We start from the raw sequence: 24,059 nt of genomic DNA on the forward strand, positions 1-24,059 counted from the left end.
TTAAAATAATAATTTTAGTATTTATTATTGTTCTACGAAAATAGTTTCCAGATATTTTATATAAATTAGATATATATATATATATATATAATAATAATTATTATTTAACTTATTTACTTTAACTTATTATATATATAGTATATATAATAAGTTAAGGCAACTAATTATTATAGTATTGATGAAATAATATTCATTATTTTTTTAATAATAATAAATATAATTATTTGATTTTAATTATAATTTTTTATATTATAAAATATATTTGAATACTTCATATGTCTATAATAATTAGTTACTATTCTATAAAAAGCGTTCACATATTTGTCTAAATTTGGTATATTTAGCTTATTATTAGACATTACTAATTGATCCTTAATTTTAGTCATTGTTGGCCACAACTCGACCTTAATTAGTGTCATCACATTATCCATAGCTTGTTGTGGACTTAATTGATCTTTTAATGCAATCAAATAAATATAATTAAGATTCAGATCATTAATTTTTGCTTCCTTTTTGAACGAAACAATATCATTGATGAGCAAAGAAATAGTACATCCGAGCCATTCAAATGTTTGCAATTGTTGGCCAACTAAGAGATCGGCGTCTGAAGTGTCGTCCATGGATTCCCATTGAAAACCAACGGTTAGCTCATATATTATTAACAATGGTTTTGTACCCGAATCCCGATATCTAATGTCCATAAATGTTTCCAATGTTACCGATTCGGGGGCCAAATGAAGTGTCTTTATATCGGCACAAACTGTCATCCAATCAAACATTTCTTTATGAAAGCGATTGAACATTGGTTTAGACATTAGTTTTTCTGAAGCTGTTATTTTGTGTGTTATATTAGTTGTAATAAACAAACAATTCAAAAAAAAAAATAAAATAATAATTTTATAATTATTTATGATAGAAATATTTTTCTATAATTAATTAAATATATATATATTTTTAAAAACCTACCGCTCATTAAATAAATGTAAAATTTAACAAAACCTATGTTAATAGTATCATCAAATTCATAATGTTTTTCACTTAAAACCGGTACTAATTGTTTAAATTTTTCGGGTTTTTCTGAATAATTATCGTCATAATAAAAACCAAACATAATATATAATGCAATTAATTCAAACTCATCGATGTGTCGACAATCTGGCGATATATAGCCAATATATGTAATGAAATCCATTGAATCCCTGTCCAAATATTTGTCCGCCTCATTGCCAAACAATGTCCTCACTTTAGTAACCACTTTATCGCGTACAGCATCTGACCATTTATTTGGTAGTAATATTTGATCATCTATCTTGCCTAAAAAATTGCAATCAATTTTCACATTTACACATTTTTTAATAAAATTTTCATCAAACATCATAATTTTTTTTATTAATTTTTATAATTTTACATATAAAAAATTTAAATTTATTAAAAAAATATTTCAAAATATTTAATCTAAAACAATATTTTATTTATTAAAACAACATAATACTCATTATTATGTCATTACTATATATATATATATATATATACCTTTATTTTATAAATTATTTATAACTTTTATCAATTTTTTCAGAATAATCATATGATTTTTATAAATATATTTTTATATAATAGTATAGTATACTATATTTTTAAATAATAATTTTTTTATAATTTTATCATATGATGCTTTTTATATGTTATGATTTAAATAAATTTGAATTTATTTTATTTTTAAATAATAATTATAATAATAAAGTTTTAATTTGTCGATTAATTATTAATTATATGTTGAACAAGTGTTGCTTGAATTTAACAAGAAATTTATTTTATTTTTTAAAAATATATTAATATTTTTTAAAAATATATTAATATTTTTAGCTATATATTTGTTGGTATAAATGCATGTAAAAATATATTATATAAAATTTTATATAAAATATATAATTGTATAATACTAATATTTATTTGATATTTTTTTGATTAATAATTTTTTTTAATTTAAAACTTATATTTAAATTTAATAGTATTGTGATAATTATGAATTACATCAATCAAATTTCAGTTTGTTATTTATTAAAATATAAATTAATATAATATTTTTTATAATTAAAAAAATAATTATGTTTAAAAATGTTTAACTATAATAACAAACATTTATTTGAATTGGCCAACAAACTGAGCATGTAGGGCCAGTCCATAATTTGGTACATTAACATACTGGAGCTCAAACTGTTCGTCCCATATGTTAAACAAACTTATAGTATAATCATCTGAACAGTGGATACCTTTCAGACGACTGTCTCGCATAATGTCGCGCAATATGACTCCCGATGACAGCTCCCGACTCGAGTCGTGTAATACGGGTTTCCAACAATCATAAGTGGCATTAGATGTCTCGGTAGAGTCGGTTATTGTGCCCAAAGTAAGCCAACCCAACGGTCCAGACATTAAACTTTCAGTTGCTATGACAGACAGTAGTCCTTTAGTGCCGCTAACTGTCGAGGTATAAGCAGCCGCCGCCACTACACCGTTATAGGCGGCTATCAATGGACTACTAAAACTACATAAACTACTAGCTATCGGTGCGGTAATAGCGGCCATCAATGACGAACCGACAACTGTGGCCAATGTGTCGCTTTTGCTAACATAGTTTGCCAACAGTCCGATTGCAGTGCCCGACAAAGCACTTACCGATTGGACACTAGCTGTGGCTTTCACGGCAAAACTGGTCAATTCAGGAGCAACTAGTGTTGCAGTGCCGGCACTGGCTATGTTTGATACAGTTAGTCCCGTTAGTATAACCATTTCTAATCTATATATGCTTACTATTTACTGAAATAAATAGAAAAAAATTTAATAATAAAAGTAACTTAATTTTTTTCAGTAAATTTACTATTTGTTTACTTATTTGAAATTAATAACTTAAAATTATCATTAGTACGATAGTTATAAATAATTTTTACAATTATTGATTATATTTTTATTAAAGTAATCTCAATTATATACTAAATTACTTAAATACTGATTGCATATACAGTTTTAGAATATTATTTTTTAGTAAAAACAATAAAATTAATAAAATTTCAAATAATTATAGATAAAAAAAATATGGTGTGATTTACTGGAGGTGGGTAACTGTTAGTATAAAAGTCTATTAATATTTGGTCTAGAATTAACTACCTAGACAACTGTACAAAAAAATATTATTATTATTATATTGTGAAACTGTAATTTATAAAGAAAAATTGCACACAAATATTATTTACTTCAAAAATAATAATAATAATAGTATAATCAATGATCAACTGGTTTTTATCATCAATTGTTAGATTAACAAAAAACTTTACAAACAAATCACTATAATAGTTGCATAATAATTGTGTAATACTGTATAAGTATTACAACTAGACAATTTTTAAACAATGGGAAGTTCCCTAATAAAATCCATCCAATTTTCCAGAAAAATATGGAATATATTTTATTTTCCATACCTTCATCGTTAGAAAAGAAAATAGCTTATATATTATAACAATAAATAGTTATCAAAAAAACTTAAATAATTTGCATAATATTTCATAGAAATTAAGTAATAACTTTTCTTTTATAAATACCACTTAGAAATCTAGTTTAATATTGAATTTGTTTTTTTATCAATAATTATGAAAATTTTTTATGTTAATTGTTAAATAGATAAAATAGTTTTTTGGAAAATAAAACAATGGAAAGAATCTGAGCGAACCCTAATTACAACATTATATACATTTATACTGTATATTATAGTAACCAACATATATATTATATACAATATATTAAATCATTATTAATTAGATGTTATTTAAAAAAAACTATATATAAATTGTTTATTTCAAATCCATTGCTTAAACAATAACTTATCAATTATTGATAATTTCTCAATTTGTCAACAATTTGTTAACAATTATTATTATTACATTGTATTATCATGGGCATTTAATATTTGAGTCTACAAGTGATAAGTTTATGAAATTGTTTAATGCCTGTTATTATTTTATATATATTACAAGAAAATAGTAACCATTGATCAAATGATAATATATTCAATTTGTTTTTTTGTCAACACTTGTGTGTGTGTGTGTGTGTGTGTGTGTATATATGTGTATGTGTGGGTAGTTGACTGAAATATGTATTAAGCAATTAATTTTAGACAAATATGATAATGGGCTAAAAAAATCTATGGTAACATCAATATTAAGTCATTGTTAATTAGATAGTATTAATTTTTCTATATTGTATATATTATCCAGAACAATTGTATAAATTCATTTAACAAAAAAATGAGGTATAGTTATCAGTTTACAATTACATACTATACATCCATAAACAGGTAGTTATTAATAAAAATAACTAAAAATACTAAAATTATTAAAATTATTAGTATTTTTTGTTTAACTAATCACTTAATATATTATAACAGTTAAAACAGTCATCAAAAAAATGTATAACATTTTATTAGTATTATCATTATCGGTAATAGTGGTCATGGATGTTATGGTTAGGGCGGCAACCATTGACAGGATCAACCATTAACGACAAAAGAGGAACAGTAGTTCGGGTATACAATTGTTTTTTTAGCATAACTTTCCTCATATCATTATATTAATAAAAAAAATTATATCCCTGTGCTCTATATACTACTATACTAGTCATTATATGCGGAGATAACGAAATTGTAGTTAACGATTGTCTAACTATTCAACAACAACAACAACAATGTCAGCCCACATGCGAGCACCCGTATCTACCAGTGCACTGTAATAGTAGTAGTAGCAGTATAGGCACTGGTAGTAGTGGTGATGGCCAGCCATCATCATCGGCTGTTAAAAACTGTCGACAACAACCGGTTGGCTGTATCTGTGCGTACGGTTATGTCCGATGTATTAGGTCTGGCCAGTGTATACACCTGAGCCAGTATACAGATATGATATAATGTATAATTTTTTTAATAAATAAAATAATAGGCCTATCCTATCAATTGTAATTTTGAAATACAATTTTATAATTAGTATTATAAGTATTATTATTATTTATAATTATTATTAGTATTATAATAATAATTATCAGTATAACAATAATAACTATTAGTATTATTATTAATAGTATTAATAGTATTAATAATTATATTATTATTATTATAATTATTATTACTATTTTATTATTATTATTATTATCTAATCAATTACTAATATATTAAACTAAACAAAAAACAGCACTACCAGTTTATATGGCACCGGTAGTAGTATTGGACAACAATACAGATAATCTAGGTAAAAAATTTGCTGTACCACCACATCCAGCAGCACCGGTAGCTAATCCTGGCGATTTAGCTGCCGTAGTCGAAGTAGCGTTACCGCCAATTGTAGACCTACTGGCCCTTAAGGTTAATCAAATACTGGCACCGAAACCATCGAGACAGCCATCAGCTCCGGGTGGTGGAGGACTAATTGATGTCAATCTCGGTTTAAATGTATGCACTGGTATTATAATAGCTGCCATTAAAGTCGATGGTAATTAAAAGTTATTATTTTTTTTAATTAAAAATAAATAAATAAAATAATAGACTATTTGTTTGATTTGTTTTTATTTAATTTTATTTATAAATAACATATTTTTTATTTTATAAAATATAAACAAGTTCAAGTTAGTACAATATATATATATATATAATTACATCAAAAATAGTAAATTTTGTTTACAATATTATAAAGTGATTAATAAATATTTAAAAAACAAAAATTAATTATTAATCACAGTTAAGATACTTTATATTATTATTTTTTAATAATAATATAAATTAGAAAACCCACAAAAAAATAAAATTTAACTTAAAACGAAAAATATATATTTTTTTAATTAATTAATTAACTAATTATTAATTGAAAAAAATATATAATTATTTTTGCAACTTGTTATGCAAAAAATAAATATTATTAAAAAAAATCATTAATTAGAGGATATATATATATAATTACAATAATGTTTTTTTGTGAGTAATATAACTAGTAATTCCCGTAATATAAACATAAATATTATTGAAATAGTATTGAAATTCACTAAGTGTTGACAAAAAAAAGAAAGAAAAATTCATAAAATAATAGAGAAATTTCTAGAAAGTTTCTAGAATTTTTTTTTTATTATTTATTGTTAAATTTGTTTCTATCGATATTTATTGTTTATAACATTTTTTTTATATGTAATAATTAAATATAATTATTATTGTTTTAATTATTTATTAAGGTAAAATATTAATTTATTTAATTATATTAAACTATGATGAATATTTTTTTTAATAAAAAAACTAATTAACTAATTATTATTAAATAATTATATAATTATCTCTAGATAGTTATCTCAATATTATACCAGTAATCTATACTATATATAATAGTATAATATTATTTAATATATATAGTATTATACTCTCATTAATATATTTATAGTATTACAATAGCTATAGCTATGGAGATAGACATAGTATAACAATATATAAGTTAAATTTCAATAGAAATTTATTCCTGAAAAATTTTCTAGAAACTTTCTATTTGAGAAATTTATTAGAAACTTTCTATTGCTCATCTCTAAATTTACTACAATATAAACGTTTTAATAATCATATATATATATATATATATATTGATAGTTATAGTTAAAAATTTTATTTATAGCATATTTCTATGTTGTTAATAATTAATACTGTTTTATTATATTATATTTATCAATGTGTGTGTGTGTGTGTGCTTTTAAATAATAAATTATACTAGATTAAATATAAGTTTAAAATTAAATTTAAAAAAAAGAAAACTTATATAATAATTTGTAAAAGTCTAGTTATTTTTTATTAACTATATTTTTTTAAATAAAAATATAATACAATAATTAGCAATTAAAATGTTAACTTTGATTTTATTTGTGTTTAATTTAGTGGCAGTTTCTAATCAACAATATATTAACGGTTTGAATAATAACATTAATGACTAGTGTATTGATTAATAATTTTTTATACTCTACTAAATAGTTGTTATAATAGTTGCTAAAAAAAGTCAAATAGTTTTTAAAATAGTTATTTAAACTGTATTAAATAGTTGTATATAGTTGCTAAAAAAGCCTAATAGTTATTGAAATAGTTATTTATTTTTTTATAAATATTTCAACTGATATATAATTCATTTGTTTTCAGCATATTTACAAAAATGATTTATATAAATAAACTAATTATTCTATTGTTAAAAAAGTAATATGAGTTGATAACAGTTTACACATTTTATATAATTTATATAACTATTACTTTTTGTTTTTACATATATTTGTGCTTAATTTTACAATTTAATGCTTATATTTTTCAAAATAACTGAAATAGTTATTTATAAGTTTTTATAGTTTCTAACCCAACAAATAGTTATTTATAGTTATAATAAAATTTCGGAAATAGCGTCCACTGGTCAACTTCGGTGGACATACTAAGTCCCAGTTATAAGCGTTGAACTGACAAAATAATTTTTTTAGTTGGAAATCAAGACACTATTAATGACACTGAAAAACTTAATAATAACCAGTCATGTAATAATAATAATAATAATAATAATAATAACACTATTTATACTGATAGAAACCCTATTGAATCGAATGATAAAGTATTAATAATAATCATATCAGTGATGACAGTATCCATGATATGTCTGGCCATTGGTTTGGCCATCAATTACAGGCAACACATCCGTAATAATAGACGTGTTATCCATTGGATTAGTATTGGACGCGAATTAATGAATCCTTCGTAAAATACAAATATTATTATATTTAGAAACTAAATATATATATATATATATATATAATAAACATATACAGAATTTTTATATACATATATAATTATATAATATGTATTTATATAAAAATATTTATATATAGTATTTGTAGTTTGTATAGATATAATAGATATTTTATTAAAAAATTGTTTAATTTTATAATTATAATTTTTTATTTATGTCAATACTAATAATATTACAATTTAATCGTAAAAACAAATATATATACAAAGATTAAATTAATATACAAAAAGTTTTAATACTTTATTGTAAATATAAAATATTTATATATTTAGTAGTATAAATCAATTATATTTTAAATCAATTGTTTTGCTATACACAGTAAAATAAAATAAAAATATTATTAATAAATTGTTTTAATAAAATTTATAAAATATTAATTTATAGATAAAATAAATAATTTTTTAATTTATAACAATACTTAAAATTATTTCTATATAAATTATTTGGAAAATAAATTTAACATTGTATAAACAATTATCTATTAAATTTTTCTTAAATTTTAATAAATATCTATTTAATATAAAATAATAATTTAATATATTTAATATTAATTTTTGTTAATAGTATCAGAAATCCATTCAGTAAAATATGAAACCCTAGGAAATACACCAAAAACATAATCATTGATTTCATGACACTTTATCCAATAGCCATCATTAATCCCCTGATGTATGCCAATCAATACGGCCCTACCGTTTACATACTGATACAATGGAGCACCAGAATCACCCTAATTAGGTATAGATAGATAAATGATTAAATACATACACATACACATACACATACACATACACATACACATACACATACACATACACATACACATACACATACACATACACATACACATACACATACACATACACATACACATACACATACACATACACATACACATACACATACACATACACATACACATACACATACACATACACATACACATACACATACACATACACATACACATACACATACACATACACATACACATACACATACACATACACATACACATACACATACACATACACATACCGGACATGAAAAGGTGCCGTTATATTGAGGATATCGTTGGCCGAGTATAACTATACGCCAATAGTCTGTCTCATTACGTACGGCTGCCCTAATCCTAATATAACCCATACGTAGTCTATCGCTTCTATTAGTATCGGTTACTTTACCGTAACCGGCCATCAATGCCAACTCATCCCTATCATTGTGTTGGTTAGCCATTGGCAAACAAATACCGTTTAGTGTCCGATATGGATGTAGTAGTAGTCCAACGTTTGTATCAATAAGCGGTAAGTCAACTGTTAGTTTGACCAGTGCCAGATCTGTAGCCGGATGCTGATTAGATTCATAATAAGGTTGGATAACTGTTTTTTCAACATCATAACCATCATCGTTATAGCCGTTTATATTGATAAATAATTTGCCCGGGTAGATTTTTATATCACTAACACGAATTTGGCTAATAATAATAATTATTATTTGTTGTTGAATAATATACAGTTGTATAATAAGGCATAGTCAGTATAAAGTATATATATATATATATATATTTATATATAAACAGTCTATAAATGTATAAATTATATATATATCAGGGTTAAGTAAGGGGGGGGTAGGGGGGGTAAGGCCAAAATACCCCCCCCCTAAGATCGAGAAATTGGGATTTTACCCCCCCAGACTTTTTGACCAAATGGGAAAAATTGTCGCTTAAAAACGAGGAGAAATGACCCCCCCCTAAAATTTCGGCGCCGAAGGCGCCGAAAATTTTTTTGAGATTTATAAAAATTTTAATTTTAGTTAATACTATTTTAGTAAGTGTTTTTATGTTTTTAAAATTTATATGATTCTAATTATTGATTAAAAATAAGTAAAAAAGTTAAAATAACGTTAAAACTCATCAAAAAATAACATAATTTTACTTAAAATATTAAACTAAAAAGTTAAAAAATACCAATTTGTTGAAAAGAATAATCATATTACAATATAAATAGAAGTTTGAGATAGTTTAAGAAGTTAATAAAAAAATAAATACTTATATTACAAGGTTTTTATTAATAATTTTTAAAATTTTAACTAAAAAATTTAAAATATTTTTAATTTTATAATTAGTATTCAATCAGTATTTACATAAAAATAACATTAAAAAATAAAAATATATATCTATAAACTATAAGCATTAAGTATTATTTAAAAAATTATTTTAAAAGTTAAAAATTACTAAAATACTAAAAAACTCAGTGTATCATTAATGCCTTTATCACCTATTTTTAAGTATTTAATACATTATTATTTTATTTTTTGCTAAAATTTAAGTTTTTATTAATTTTTAAAATTTTTTTTTAAAAATATTTATTTTTGTTAAAATTTAACTTTTTTTTATTTTTGTTAAAATTTAAGTTTTTTTTATTTTTGTTAAAATTTAAGTTTTTTTTAGTATTTTTGTAAATTTTACCTATTTTCCTGGGAATTTATACGGGAACTTATGGGAATTTTATCGAATTTACATGGGAATATTCGGGAATTTAATGGAATATTAGGGAATTTTCTCTTGACCCCCCCCTTGATTTTGGATTTTTGAAAAAATTGCCGTTTAAAAATGCAATAAAAATCTTACCCCACCCAATACCCCCCCCCCCCCAAGATTTTTCGAGAATTTTGTAAATTTTACCCCGGTCTACCCCCCTAAAATCCAAAACCTTGCTTAACCCTGATATATATATATTTACAAAACTACATGAGCGGCTGTCAGTATCCATCGTCTATTTATTATAACACCCGATCCATAAACTCTACTATAGATTTTGAATTTATTGAAAATAATAATATGCTTAAAAAATTACAAATTATTATTAATTTAAAAAAACAAATTATTATTTACTCCGTGCGCTGAATCCATACGGCAAACGGCACTTCAGCCGGTCCTGCATTGCGTCCATTATTCAGTTCATGCGGTGGTATTAGACTTTGATTGGATTGAAACCATTGAAAACAATTGCCGTTTGACAGCAATGATTGTCGACCGATACCACACTGTGGGACAGTTATGTTCGGGTAGTCATCCATTTCAATGGTCGACCAGATATTTGTGTAAAAACACAAAAACAACAATAAATTAATTATAATTATTTTACTTAACATTTATTTATTTTTTAACAGTTTTTTGTGTTTCTAAATATCCTAATAATTAATATGATATAAAATAACTATTACTATTAATATAAAATTATAATTTTTATGATTTTTATTTTTTGTGTTATTTTAAACTTAAGTTACGGTTTCATATTTATACTCTACTTTACAATGTAATGTAAATCTAATATTTACTGTATCTATAAAAATAAAATAAAAACTATTTTTTTAAATAAGATTTTTAAAAATAATCAAATTTCTTTTTATTGTATTTATTAAAACTAAAAAATCAATTATATTTAATATATATATTTTATAACAATTATAATGATTTATAATAAAATAATAAACTATTTTTTTTGTTGTTGATTGCTATTATAATAATTAATATATTGTTGTAATGCCATATGATATATGTTTATGTGATATATAAATATAAACACTTTATATTTATATATACTGTATATATATACAGTATATATAAATACTGTATATATTTATGAATCATAACTAAAATTAAATGATGAGTTTATTTTACAAGTATCGATATAGTAGTATTTAAATTATTAATAAATTTTTAGTAATTATTATAATTTATATATTTTGAAACTATCATTAGTAATATAAAAAATAAAATATATTACAATTCAATTAACAACTATTTATATCTGTATAATAGATAGATATTAAAAAAGAAATATTAATTATAAATTAGTTATAAATTAATTTTTCACCAGTTAAATAAAACAAAAATAGTAAAAATAAAAAAAAATTTGAATTTTTTACTTAACAAAAACATTTATCTATTTTTTCAAACATTTCTAAAAAATCAATCATGAATTAGAGGATATAATGTATATATTTAATTTCAATAATGTTTTTTATTTCATAACATTTCTAACTATATGTTGCGGTCGCACTCATAAGATCTAAACTCATTTGACCCAAACTTACTTGACCCAACTCATTTGATCCAAACTCATTTGACCCAACTCATTTGATCCAAACTTATTTGACCCAAATCACTTGACCCAAACTTATTTGACCCAAATCACTTGACCCAAATCATTTGACACAAATCATTTGACCCAACTCATTTGACCCAAATCACTTGATCTAAATCATTTAACCCAAACTTATTTGACCCAAATATTTATTATTTTATTTTTTCAAACTATAATTATATATAAATAATATAAAACTTAATAATTTTATTTAATTAACTATATAAATAATATAATAATCTATTTAATCTATAAAATAATTTAGAACTTAATAATATTAAGTTATTACATATTTATTTTAAAAAAAATAAAAAAACAGAAATATTTCCAATTATTAAGTTTGTATTATTTATATATAATTATATAGTTTGAAAAATAAAATAATAAATATTTAGGTTAAATAAGTTTGGGTCAAATGATTTGGGTAAAGTGATTTGGGTCAAATGAGTTGGGTCAAATGAGTTGGGTCAAGTGATTTGGGTCAAATGAGTTGGGTCAAATAAGTTTGGGTCAAGTGATTTGGGTCAAATGAGTTTGGGTCAAATGAGTTGGGTCAAATAAGTTTAGATCAAATGAGTTGGGTCAAATAAGTTTGGGTCAAATGAGTTTAGATCTTATGAACTAGACCCATATGTTGTTGTATTTTATATAAACAATTAATATTGTATATTAACTATAAATATAAATAAATATAATAATAATAAAAATATAATATAAAATAATAAAAGTATAATCAATGATCAATTGGTTTTATCATCAATTGTTAGATTAACAAAAAACTTTACAACAAATCACTAAAATAATTGTATAATAATTGTGTAATACAGTATTACAACTAGAGTTCCGGCAATTTTTAAACAATGAAAAGTTCCCTAATAAAATCCATCCAATTTTCCAGAAAAATATGGAATATATTTTATTTTCCATACCTTCATCGTTAGAAAAGAAATATAGTTTATATATTATAACAATAAATAGTTATCAAAAAAACTTAAATAATTTGCATAATATTTCATAGAAATTAAGTAATAACTTTTCTTTTATAAATACCACTTAGAAATCTAGTTTAATATTGAATTTGTTTTTTTATTAATAATTATGAAAATTTTTTATGTTAATTGTTAAATAGATAAAATAGTTTTTTGGAAAATAAAACAATGGAAAGAATCTGAGCGAACCCTAATTACAACATTATATACATTTATACTGTATATTATAGTAACCAACATATATATTATATACAATATATTAAATCATTATTAATTAGATGTTATTTAAAAAAAACTATATATAAATTGTTTATTTCAAATCCATTGCTTAAACAATAACTTATCAATTATTGATAATTTCACAATTTGTCAACAATTTGTTAACAATTATTATTATTACATTGTATTATCATGGGCATTTAATATTTGAGTCTACAAGTGATAAGTTTATGAAATTGTTTAATACCTGTTATTATTTTATATATATTACAAGAAAATAGTAACCATTGATCAAATGATAATACTGTATATTCAATTTGTTTTTTTGTCAACACTTGTGTGTATGTGTATGCGTGGGTAGTTGACTGAAATATGTATTAAGTAATTAATTTTAGACAAATATGATAATGTGCTAAAAAAAATCTATGGTAACATCAATATTAAGTCATTGTTAATTAGATAGTATTAATTTTTCTATATTGTATATATTATCCAGAACAATTGTATAAATTCATTTAACAAAAAAATGAGGTATAGTTATCAGTTTACAATTATTGTACAGTGATTTTAATATTTATAATTTTTTTTAAAATCATAATTATTATTTAAATTTTTTTTTTTTTGAGTCCCGAGTATATTATTGATATAGTTTAAGGTTAAAAAAATTATTATTATTATTTAAATTATCTAAAAAATTAATCAAAAATAAATATATCGATTTTTTTGTTAGATGGTTATAGTCTTAAATAAATTATTTATTAAATAATATTTTTTCTTTATATACAATATATATTAAAAATTGTTATTATAGATGACTGTTGTAATCGTCGGAGTTGTTGCCACAGTTGCCACCTGTGGTGCTGCCAGTCCTGCCGCAGCCGGTGCTGCATCGGGCCTCACTACGGCTGTATTGGGAGCATCGGGCACAGCGGCCACTACCACGGTTGCTGTAGCTACTTCGGCCACTGCTGGCGGAGTAGCCGGCGCAGTTACCGGAGCAATCGCTGGTGGTTCAGGAGCCGCTGCGTTGGCTGGCGCTGGTGCCGGTGCAGCTACAGGCGCGGCCACTGCTGCCGGCTTTACGGCAGCTACAGCTGGCGTTAGTACCGCTGGCGCCAGTATTGCTTCAGGAAGCGCTGTTACTGTTGGTGTACTTTCGGGACCCGTTGGCTGGTTTGTATTGGGTGCCAGCATTGATCAAACTGATCCCCTATCTGTTCATTACACTTATGACTGCTGGAAAGCTATAGTTCGTGACACAAGTACCCAACCGTCTAGTGGTAGACTATTGAGGGATGTGTTGGTTGACAGTCGAGTACTGAACTATACATTCGAGTATATACAGGAAGGACAGGGAGCCGATAATGATGACTATGTGACCGGTATTACTGTTGAAAACGTATGGCATGACCGGTTTTACATCAATTTTATAAATGTGCCCGGTTATGGTCTAACTGCTCATGCTCAACAAATTTAATTTTTTACACAATTATTAAAATCAGAAAAAATTATATTTTTAATAATCATATTAATAATCGTATTACTACAGTATTAATTTGTTTTTATTTTTGTAAAATCAATTAACAAAAATTATTGTGAATTATATTTATTAAACTGTTTTGTTTAAATTATAAAAATTAATTACCGGTATATTATTTTTTATTTGTAAAGTAACAAAAAATTAATGTTAAAATTAAAAAACAAAAAGATACATTATATTTTGCAATATAGTTATTTTTAAAAAATATACAATAAAAATATTAATTAAATTTTTAGTATAAAATATATCTTAATAACCACTATTATCACTATTATTAAAAATTATATAAATTTAATAATTTTTATTTTATATTTTATTTGACTATTAGTTTAAAAATTAAAAAAAAATAATACTTACATGACTTAATAGTATTGTGATAATTATAAATTGCAATCATAAATTCAATAATTTTTATTTTATTTTTTATATGACAATATAAATTAATACAATATTTTTTTATAATTCAAAAAAAATAATTAAGTTTAGAAATGTTTAACTAATAATAACAAACATTTATTTGAATTGTCCAACAATGTGAGCATGAAGGGACAGTCCATAATTTGGTACATTAACATACTGGAGCTCAAACTGTTCGGCCCATATGTTAACCAAACTTATAGTATAATCATCTGAACAGTGGATACCTTTCAGACGACTGTCTCGCATAATGTCGCGCAATATGACTCCCGATGACAGTTCCGGACTCGAGTCGTGTAATACGGGTTTCCAACAATCATAAGTGACATAAGATGTCTCGTTAGAGTCGGTTATTGTGCCCAAAGTAAGCCAACCCAACGGTCCAGACATTAAACTTTCAGTTGCTGTAACACTCAGCAGTCCTTTAGTGCCGCCGACTGTTGAAGTATAAGCGGCCGCCGCCACTACACCGTTATAGGCGGCCATCAATGTGCTGTTAAAGCCGCACAAACTACTGGCTATTGGTGCCGTAATAGCGGCCATCGATGACGAACCGACAACTGTGGCCAATGTGTCGCTTTTGCTAACATAGTTGGCCAACAGTCCGATCGCAGTACCCGACAAAGCACTTACCGATTGGACACTAGCTGTAGCTTTGGCGGCAAAACTGGCCAATTCAGGCGCCACTAGTGCTGCAGTACCAGCACTGGCTATGTTGGATACCGTTAGTCCCGTTAATATGACCATTGCTTTTAGTGAACAAAATTGTTGTACTAATTGTTTAACTAAATTAATAAAATAATTATTTATTATTAATAAATAAATAAAAATGAATATAAAATTTTTGCTAATACATTGCTTACTTACTTTTATATTTATAAATTATTAAATTACTTTTTTATACTAGTGATTACTATAGTGAATATTGAATTAATGATAATATTGTTTGATTAACTTTTACAAAAATATTTGTTTTATACTGTTGTTTAATACTTGTATAATACTGTATAAACTAAAATAATTTTTATCACATATAAGTCTAGGATTACATTACTATTTATTCATTTCAATATTTACTGCAATTTTCTAATAGTGTAATCACTTTTATTTAGCATTGCATCTATTGAAAAATATAAACTTATTATTACAACACAATTATTATTAGTTAACAAAATACAATAGTATTAAATACTAAGCAATAATAATAAATTGGATCATTGTTATTTTATTTGTAAATATTTCTAAATAAAGTTAGATTATGAGATTTATAGGCATTTATTAAGGCATTACAATATATTAATTTCATCAATTGATAATGATTAACAAAAAATATATGAAATCATTATTAAATAAGATTTAATTATTTTATTTAACAATAATTTATATATAAATATACTTCAAATACACAAAGTCATCATAAAAGTTTCAATTTCAAAAAAGTTTGTCTCAATTTTGTTGTTGTATTAATTGGTTATTAAATATATTTTATTAAAATTTAATTTATTAATTGAAAGATATTAAGCAAATAATTTATAAAATATAAAGTTTATTAATTAATTAATATATTCTTATAAATTGTTATTAAAGATGACTGTATTAGTCGGCGGAGTTGTCGTAACAGTGGCCACCTGTGGTGCCGCCTCACCTGCTGCTGCCGGTGCGGCCGCTGGAGTCGGTTCAGCTGTTTTGGGTTCGGCCGGCACGGCTGCAACTACTGCCGCAGCAGTGGCCACATCGGCTACAGCCGGCGCTGCGACCGGAGCCGTTGCTGGTGCTATTGCTGGTGGAACGGGAGCTGCGGCACTGACTGGTGCCGGAGCCGGTGCAGCCACTGGTGCTGCCGCAGCTGCTGGCTATACGGCAGCTACAGCTGGCGTAAGTACCGCTGTTTCAACGGGAGCGTCGACAGCTTGTATCCTATCGGGTCCCGTCGGTTGGATAGTATTAGGTGTGACCACCGGTGATCAATCCGCTGATGATTGCCGATCTGTCCACCACTACTACACTTACGACTGCTGGAAGGCCATAGTTCGTGATACGAGTGCCCAACCGTCTACTGGTAGACTGTTGAAGGATGTGCTTCGGGACAGTCGAGTACTGAACTATACATTCGAGTATAGACAGGGAGGACAGGGAGCTGATAATGATGACTATGTGACCGGTATTACTGTTGAAAACGTATGGCATGACCAGTTTTATATCAATTTTCTAAATGTGTCCGGTCATGGTCTAACTGGTCATGCTAACAAAATTTAATTTTTTTTATCAATAATTATTATATAATTATTTTATTTATACTTAACTTTATATAGATTTATGTTTTAATTTGTTGATTGATTGTAAAATAAATATTCAATGACTGAAACCTTAATAAAGGGACTGTTTGAAAAAAAAACAAAAATTAGTTTTTTTAATTTAATATATTAATATTTTATCAGTTATTTATGATTATAATCTAGTTAATATTGTTAACTAACTATATAATTTTATTTATAAGTTACATATTAATATGCAATTGGTAATTTTGTTTATTTTGACCACTAGTGATCAATGGTCAACATTTGTAAATAATAGTATAAATAATTAATATGATTAGTTTTATTTTTTTTATTAGTATAATTTAATTTTATTCATATTAATTTTACTATATATTGACCATTGGTCACTTTTTGGTCAATACAAATAAAAATAACAAAAAAAAGAAAATCATCAATATAATTTTAATTTTACATATTAATTGTTATGGGCAATTTTAATTATAATGATAAAAAGTGACCAATGGTCAATATATAGTAAAATTAATATGAATAAAATTAAATTATACTAATAAAAAAAATAAAACTAATCATATTAATTATTTATACTATTATTTACAAATGTTGACCATTGGTCACTAGTGGTCAAAATAAACAAAATTACCAATTGCATATTAATATATAACTTATAAATAAAATTATATAGTTAGTTAACAATATCAACTAGATTATAATCATAAAAAACTGATAAAATATTAATATATTAAATTAAAAAAACTAATTTTTAGTTTTTTTCAAACAGTCCCATTAATAAACTATTTTGTTTTTTTTTTAAATATATAGGAATATACTGTATATTATTTAATATATACAATATTATTAATTAACATTAAATACTAAATAATAAATATACATTTTTTTACTTATTAATGTTAAAAATAAATATATAAAAATTATTTATATATTTCTCAAAATTATAGCATTAAAAATTATTACCTATAGTATAGTATAATTGATAATTTGAAATAATTATTAACTTAAGATATAATGAAAACAAATTTACACTAAATTTTCACGAACTCCTGAAAGGAGTCCGTATATGCATTCTAAAAGTCTGTCTGTCCCACATAGGTTAGTGGTTCGAATCCAGACTCTGCTACAATTTTTTTTTTGATTTTTTTTTATAAAGCATCAAAAATGAGCTATGGGATAAGTATTGAAATTTTGATATTTCATCAGGAACATAGAGAAAATGGCGTCTAAAAATCAAAAAATATATTTTTTGATTTTTAAATTTAGATTTGTGTAGAGCATAAAATATGAAGTATAAGAAATCTGCATTTAAATTTTTATCTCTTCAAGAACTACGAGAAAATGACAACTAAATTTTTAATTTTGTCATACTGAATCATTTGATACCCCACATGATTATAGTTGAGATATTTTTTTTTATTCTGAAGCATTTGTTATCCAACATGTCTATAGTTGAGTTTATTTTGTAATACTGAATCATTTGATACATTGTATGACAATAGTTGAGTTATTTTGGTATTCTGAACTATTTATATTTCACATTACTATAGTTTTTATTTTGTCATACTGAATTTAATTTTTAATTAGGATTTAGGAATTCGTATGGAAATACTTTCTAGCATTCTCAACTGGTTATTATTAAATAATTTGTTTTGTTTTTGGCGCACATTTTGTTTATTTTAATACATAGATCACTATATATTTACTATAATAGTAAGTGTATTATACAGTATTCAACTGCTAAGCTCCGCCCACTTATGGCTTTATCAATGCAAACATGTCCGACATATATGTAAAATGTAAACAAAAAATAATTTCTATTTATTTTGTTGTTTAGTTTGAAAATAATATTAAAACTAACGTAATATTAGTTAAATAAATGTTTTAAATGATTAATTAAAACCAAAAAAAAAAAATATTTAAACTATTAATACAATAATTGCTATCAAAACAAACAAACAGTGATTGAAATGAGTGCTGACTTTAATGATAAGTCAATTGATTGTCAAAACAGACAATTGTTGGATGTTTTGAACAAAACGACTGCTTTTATAACAAAATTATTATCATTGAAGACAATTGTCGCACAACTGTCACCACAACTAAGCCAAGAACTACAAGAATTGGACAATGAGTTGAAACATGTATTGGAAAGTCATCTTAAAATACCAGTGTTTGTTACCGCCGATGATGTCAATAACAACAACAACAGTCGGGATCAGTTGGACAACGGCGGCGGCGATAATGATAATGACCACAGCGACGGTCAATCGGTGATTGCTATTGAAGACGATGACGATAAGGAAGAAGGAGAAGACGTCATCGATAAGGATAGTCAGACAGCGAATACCGACGGCAACGATGACCACCAGTCGGCGACCAGACAGAAAATTTTCAAATGTTTTGCTAAACGCTGTTACTTTGTCTTCAATAATATCGACGAATTGGTGGCACATTTGCAAACGAGTCATTCAATCATTCGTCATCGGTGTCCAAACTCAGAATGTTTGATGCAATTGTTTGAATCGGAAGATGAACTCGAAAAACATCGGCTAAAGAAACACATAGATGACGGCCATATGGTTGGTGTAGTCATAGACGATAATGAAGATAACAGTGCGGTTGTCAATGATCAAGAAGTCGGCGGCGAAAGTCAAACATCAGCCGACAATAGTAGTCAGCCATCGAAACCGACGGTCACGCGATACAAGTGTTATGTCAAAGACTGTGGCTTTATATACGACAAGATTAAGGATCTGTTAGTACATCTGAAATCTGAGCACTCGATCAGCGCTTTTCGGTGTAGTGATGAAAACTGTGTCAGTCAACTGTTCCCGACAAGAAATGCCGTCAAAAAGCACCGAATGCTCAAACATTGTGGCATTGGTACCGGCGATGGAGGTATTGGTATCCAACTACTACAACAACAACAACAATCGGGCCAATCGCCAGTGAATATACCGTTGATAATATTGCCGCCGTGGACTCAATGTATGAAATGTAATTACAAAAACTGCGGTAAACTGTTTACGAGCAAAGAGTTTCTGGCCCAACACATCCAAAATTTTCACATCAATAATAATAAGAAGAAGAAAAATAAAAGTGATAGCGAAAAGTCAACCGATAGTGAAAATGTTTGCAAAGTTTGCGGACTCGAGTTTACCGACAAACAGCTGATGTGGTGTCACGTAAAGTCGCACGAGATTGAGATACAGTGCGGACAGTATTTGTCAGAGTTTTCCGGTATTTCCAACCAATTGCTGGTGAATAATAATAATGTGGTCACCGACGGTAGGGCCCAAACGATAGTGTTGACTACGACTGCAGGAACTACCGATACCAATGTCCAACCGCAGCACTGGAGATGTTTGCTGTCCACCTGTAATCAGCTATCAATCACTCGATCGCATCTCATCGAACACATGAAGATTGTCCACTTTGTAGCACCGATTAGCTGTCGGCGGCCACAGTGTCAGCAAATGTTATTCATCGACAGAGTTACGTACGCCAAACACAACGACGAATGTCACCGAACCAATCGATGTCCGTACGAGGGCTGTGTCTTCCGAACCGAACACAAGAGTGGACTCGACATTCATCTGTTGTCCCATTCGGATATCAAACAGTTTTGGTGTCCGCGCGACGGCTGTGGCGCCCAATTCAAGTACCGGCACAATGTTGTACATCATTTGCGACGAGTGCACGACACCAGCGATACGCTAATCAAATGCGATTATCCCGATTGCGAGCGGACCTACAAAAACATATACGTTCTCAGAAAGCACAAGAAAGAGCAACACTCAAACATTAGGGTCGTCTGCGAACAGCCGACTTGTGGCCAACAGTTTCGTACTCGGAAACAGATGCGCCACCATATGATTGTTGTCCACTCGGATCGTGTCTATCGTTGTCATTGGCCGGGCTGTGAGTTTGAACATAAAGTCGATCGCCAACTGAAACAACATATACTAACACATTCGGGTTTCCGGAGGTATAGTTGCGACCTATGCTCGTATAGGACACAATCGAAGAAGTTGTTAACTAATCACATCAGACGTCAACACGAAGTGGACAACGACAACGATGCCGACACCAACACATAACTCAATAGTGTTGTTGTTTTTTTATGTTTAAAACATGTATTTATTTTCTCCCTTTTTTGTAAATAAATTTATAAATAATGTACTGTATATTAAATAAATTTTATTCATTAAAAAAATAGTATAATATTTATTTTTGTTATAATGTTATGAAATCTATTGTCTATGTTTTGCAAATAATTAATGTCAATCTGTATAATAATTGTTATCAATTTATTATAATATATGTCTATTCATTCAAAGTATGTTTTTAAAAAAAAAATGTTTTATAAATAATAGTTAATACCTCTGGAATGGGTATTAGTTTTATTACCCTGGGATGGGGTAGACAGTTATGACCGGCTTACTATCCCTAGAGAGATCATGATTTTATAGAGATTTTACGCAAAATTTTTTTTTGCCAAAAAATGTTAAAATAGTTTGTAATTTTAATTAAGCAAATGTGTGAAATTTTTTGATCAAATGACAAAAAAACAAATAAGGCGTGATTCACATATTACGTTCGCACTTTTCAAGAAATCTAGACCCCTCCCTCCCCTATGTTCGCAATTGTTCGCATGTAGTCATTTAAAAAAATTACGTTCGCTTATCCCTAATCGCTACCCCCCCCCCACCACAAGAAATAAGATATTATCTAAATGCGAACGTTCTTAATGTCTCTACCCCTCCCCTCCCCCTCGTTCGCAAAAGTTCGCTTTGGCTAACCCCCCCTCCCCTCAAGTGCGAACGTAATATGTGAACAACGCCTAAATATTTTTTTTTATAACAAATTATTAGTTTTTGACAAGTTTTTAGTAATTTAGTAATTAAAGTCAACAACAAAAATAATTTTAATCTATTTATTACATTACAAGTTTGCCTAATTTTAGTTATAATTAATTGATTTAATGCATTTGATTGCATGCATTATAACAATGAATTTTTAGTGATATTCTGTAGACTTAAGCGTTATTTAAAAAACACATAAAACATTTCCAAAATTATACATTTAAATAGTTGTTTAGACAATTACTATTCAATATTATTCAATAGTTATTTTACTTAACTATTACTACTTTTTTTTAAAAAAAAGTGTATATAATAAAACTATTAATTATTTATATAATAAATGGATATTAATATCGATATATTAAACAGCAAATCGTTATCAAAATTTGTTGAAATAGATGTATGATTTATGTCATAAATTTAAAATTGATTTATTACTTATTTGTAATTATTGTATATAAATTTATTATATTAAATTTATTTACTGTATAATATATACTCATAATCTTAGTACTAATATAGTACTACTACTACTACTACACTACTACTGTATTATTAAATCTTTACTTTTATATGTGACCTATACTTAGGTTGGCGTTTTGGGAACCGGCTGTTTGATCGACTATAAGGGCCAAACAGTTGTCCTAACCAACGAACATGTAGTCCAAAATCAATGGCTGGCTTTGGTAACGTTAAACGATTCGTCGGGCGACTACCTATTCGGAGAGATTATATATGCCGATCACATCCACGATTTGGCACTTATTTCGGTTGACTTTGAAGGTACTAATGCCACGATATTTACAGTGGCCAATACATTGCCCGAGTTTGGCGATCCAGTGATAACATTGGGTTATCGTAGCGCATACCCGGCCTATAACATAGGTTACGGTGTGGTTACTTGTCCGCAAAGTTTGTCACTACATAGTGAAGCAAAGCTTTACGGCATTCACGATATATCAGTCGATCCGGACGTACCGCTCATCGAAACCACTGCCGCCCAATATCACGGGTTTTCCGGTGGACCACTTGTCGACAAAATGGGACAGTTATTGGGCATTAATACCATTTCTCGGTGGAAATATACACACCATTATTCATCGGCCAGTACTCATATCGATAGTAATAATTGCTACCAAAAAAATGTTTATTTAATAATACTTTTTTTTATAAAAAAAAATATATTATAATATATAGAGTTTATTGAAAAAGCCATACAATTTGGTAACAATGAATTGCAACGACGGGATAGAGAGCATCAAGTGTTGAGATTAGGACTGTGTCTCAAATGGAGTTCCCGACAAAAGGGCTGTACTGTCATCGATAAGCTGATTGAAACTAACGAAAAGTATTTTGTATTTTTAAATTATAATTAATTATTTTTTTGTAATTTATTACTTTTGTTTTTTATTAAAATTTTTTTTAGCTCCAATATAAATGTTTTCGACACTATTGTCGAAATTAATGGCAAACCAATTGAATCGTTAAATCATTTTATTGATGAACTCGACAATTGTGTCGACAATACGGATATAAATGTTAAGATTAGTGGCGATTTGCAAACATTTGCCATAAAAACCAAACCACTTGATCTGGTAATTGTCTAAAAAATATAAATACAAAATAAAATTTTAGAAAATATATATATTGTATAAATTTATATAACATTAAATTGAATGTTTAGTTTATTTATTTAATACTAATTAGAGAAAAAATTTACTATTTTAATAAACAAAAAAAATA

General features: G+C 26.5%; 6 protein-coding genes across 6 annotated transcripts; 2 read left to right on the forward strand and 4 right to left on the reverse strand.

Moving 5' to 3' along the window:
• Window positions 1-2,139: 2,139 nt before the first annotated feature.
• On the reverse strand, window positions 2,140-2,920 carry LOC128962750 (uncharacterized). The gene is made up of 2 exons (XM_054309152.1): window positions 2,890-2,920; window positions 2,140-2,817 (listed from the first exon to the last, which is right to left on the reverse strand). Exon 2 carries the CDS (start codon window positions 2,788-2,790, stop codon window positions 2,140-2,142), a length of 651 nt encoding a protein of 216 aa, XP_054165127.1. The 5' UTR covers window positions 2,791-2,817; window positions 2,890-2,920.
• A 5,474-nt stretch (window positions 2,921-8,394) lies between these two features.
• LOC128962751 (venom peptide isomerase heavy chain-like) lies at window positions 8,395-10,925 on the reverse strand. Its single transcript, XM_054309153.1, has 4 exons — window positions 10,741-10,925; window positions 10,589-10,654; window positions 8,886-9,321; window positions 8,395-8,577 (listed from the first exon to the last, which is right to left on the reverse strand). Exons 1-4 carry the CDS (start codon window positions 10,923-10,925, stop codon window positions 8,395-8,397), a joined length of 870 nt encoding a protein of 289 aa, XP_054165128.1.
• A 3,070-nt stretch (window positions 10,926-13,995) lies between these two features.
• On the reverse strand, window positions 13,996-14,661 carry LOC128962752 (cyclin-dependent kinase inhibitor 1C-like). The gene has a single exon (XM_054309154.1). The coding sequence runs from the start codon at window positions 14,395-14,397 to the stop codon at window positions 13,996-13,998; it is 402 nt and encodes a 133-aa protein (XP_054165129.1). The 5' UTR covers window positions 14,398-14,661.
• A 2,067-nt stretch (window positions 14,662-16,728) lies between these two features.
• Window positions 16,729-17,347, reverse strand: LOC128962753 (cyclin-dependent kinase inhibitor 1C-like). Its single transcript, XM_054309155.1, has 2 exons — window positions 17,171-17,347; window positions 16,729-17,013 (listed from the first exon to the last, which is right to left on the reverse strand). Exons 1-2 carry the CDS (start codon window positions 17,345-17,347, stop codon window positions 16,729-16,731), a joined length of 462 nt encoding a protein of 153 aa, XP_054165130.1.
• A 2,030-nt stretch (window positions 17,348-19,377) lies between these two features.
• LOC128962887 (zinc finger protein 585B-like) lies at window positions 19,378-21,577 on the forward strand. The gene has a single exon (XM_054309292.1). It carries the CDS (start codon window positions 19,419-19,421, stop codon window positions 21,549-21,551), a length of 2,133 nt encoding a protein of 710 aa, XP_054165267.1. The 5' UTR covers window positions 19,378-19,418; the 3' UTR covers window positions 21,552-21,577.
• Window positions 21,578-22,656: 1,079 nt separating this feature from the next.
• LOC128962754 (serine endoprotease DegS-like) lies at window positions 22,657-23,923 on the forward strand. The gene is made up of 4 exons (XM_054309156.1): window positions 22,657-22,716; window positions 22,907-23,438; window positions 23,514-23,664; window positions 23,743-23,923. The coding sequence occupies exons 1-4, from the start codon at window positions 22,657-22,659 to the stop codon at window positions 23,921-23,923; spliced, it is 924 nt and encodes a 307-aa protein (XP_054165131.1).
• Window positions 23,924-24,059: the final 136 nt, after the last annotated feature.

This window comes from Oppia nitens, unplaced genomic scaffold (genome assembly GCF_028296485.1).
Source record: "Oppia nitens isolate AA-2021 unplaced genomic scaffold, nextdenovo-longstitch-racon4-pilon3 scaffold6_pilon_pilon_pilon, whole genome shotgun sequence".
In the NCBI taxonomy this organism is placed as follows: domain Eukaryota; kingdom Metazoa; phylum Arthropoda; class Arachnida; order Sarcoptiformes; family Oppiidae; genus Oppia; species Oppia nitens.

What these genes read in the sequence shown, in the direction of transcription:
- LOC128962887 (XM_054309292.1), top strand. Translation starts at nt 19,419, where the DNA reads ATGAGTGCTGACTTTAATGATAAGTCAATTGATTGTCAAAACAGACAA.
- LOC128962750 (XM_054309152.1), bottom strand. Translation starts at nt 2,790, where the DNA reads ATGGTTATACTAACGGGACTAACTGTATCAAACATAGCCAGTGCCGGC.
- LOC128962754 (XM_054309156.1), top strand. Translation starts at nt 22,657, where the DNA reads ATGGATATTAATATCGATATATTAAACAGCAAATCGTTATCAAAATTT. An exon ending in CAAAATTTGTTGAAATAGAT is followed by an intron (nt 22,717 to 22,906) that starts GTATGATTTATG and finishes ACCTATACTTAG; the next exon opens with GTTGGCGTTTTGGGAACCGG. An exon ending in GGCCAGTACTCATATCGATA is followed by an intron (nt 23,439 to 23,513) that starts GTAATAATTGCT and finishes TATAATATATAG; the next exon opens with AGTTTATTGAAAAAGCCATA.
- LOC128962753 (XM_054309155.1), bottom strand. Translation starts at nt 17,347, where the DNA reads ATGCCATACGTTTTCAACAGTAATACCGGTCACATAGTCATCATTATC. An exon ending in ACTATGGCCTTCCAGCAGTC is followed by an intron (nt 17,014 to 17,170) that starts GTAAGTGTAGTA and finishes GCTGCCGTATAG; the next exon opens with CCAGCAGCTGCGGCAGCACC.
- LOC128962751 (XM_054309153.1), bottom strand. Translation starts at nt 10,925, where the DNA reads ATGGATGACTACCCGAACATAACTGTCCCACAGTGTGGTATCGGTCGA. An exon ending in ACAGCCGCTCATGTAGTTTT is followed by an intron (nt 9,322 to 10,588) that starts GTAAATATATAT and finishes TATTATTATTAG; the next exon opens with CCAAATTCGTGTTAGTGATA. An exon ending in ACGGCACCTTTTCATGTCCG is followed by an intron (nt 8,578 to 8,885) that starts GTATGTGTATGT and finishes ATACCTAATTAG; the next exon opens with GGTGATTCTGGTGCTCCATT.
- LOC128962752 (XM_054309154.1), bottom strand. Translation starts at nt 14,397, where the DNA reads ATGCTGGCACCCAATACAAACCAGCCAACGGGTCCCGAAAGTACACCA.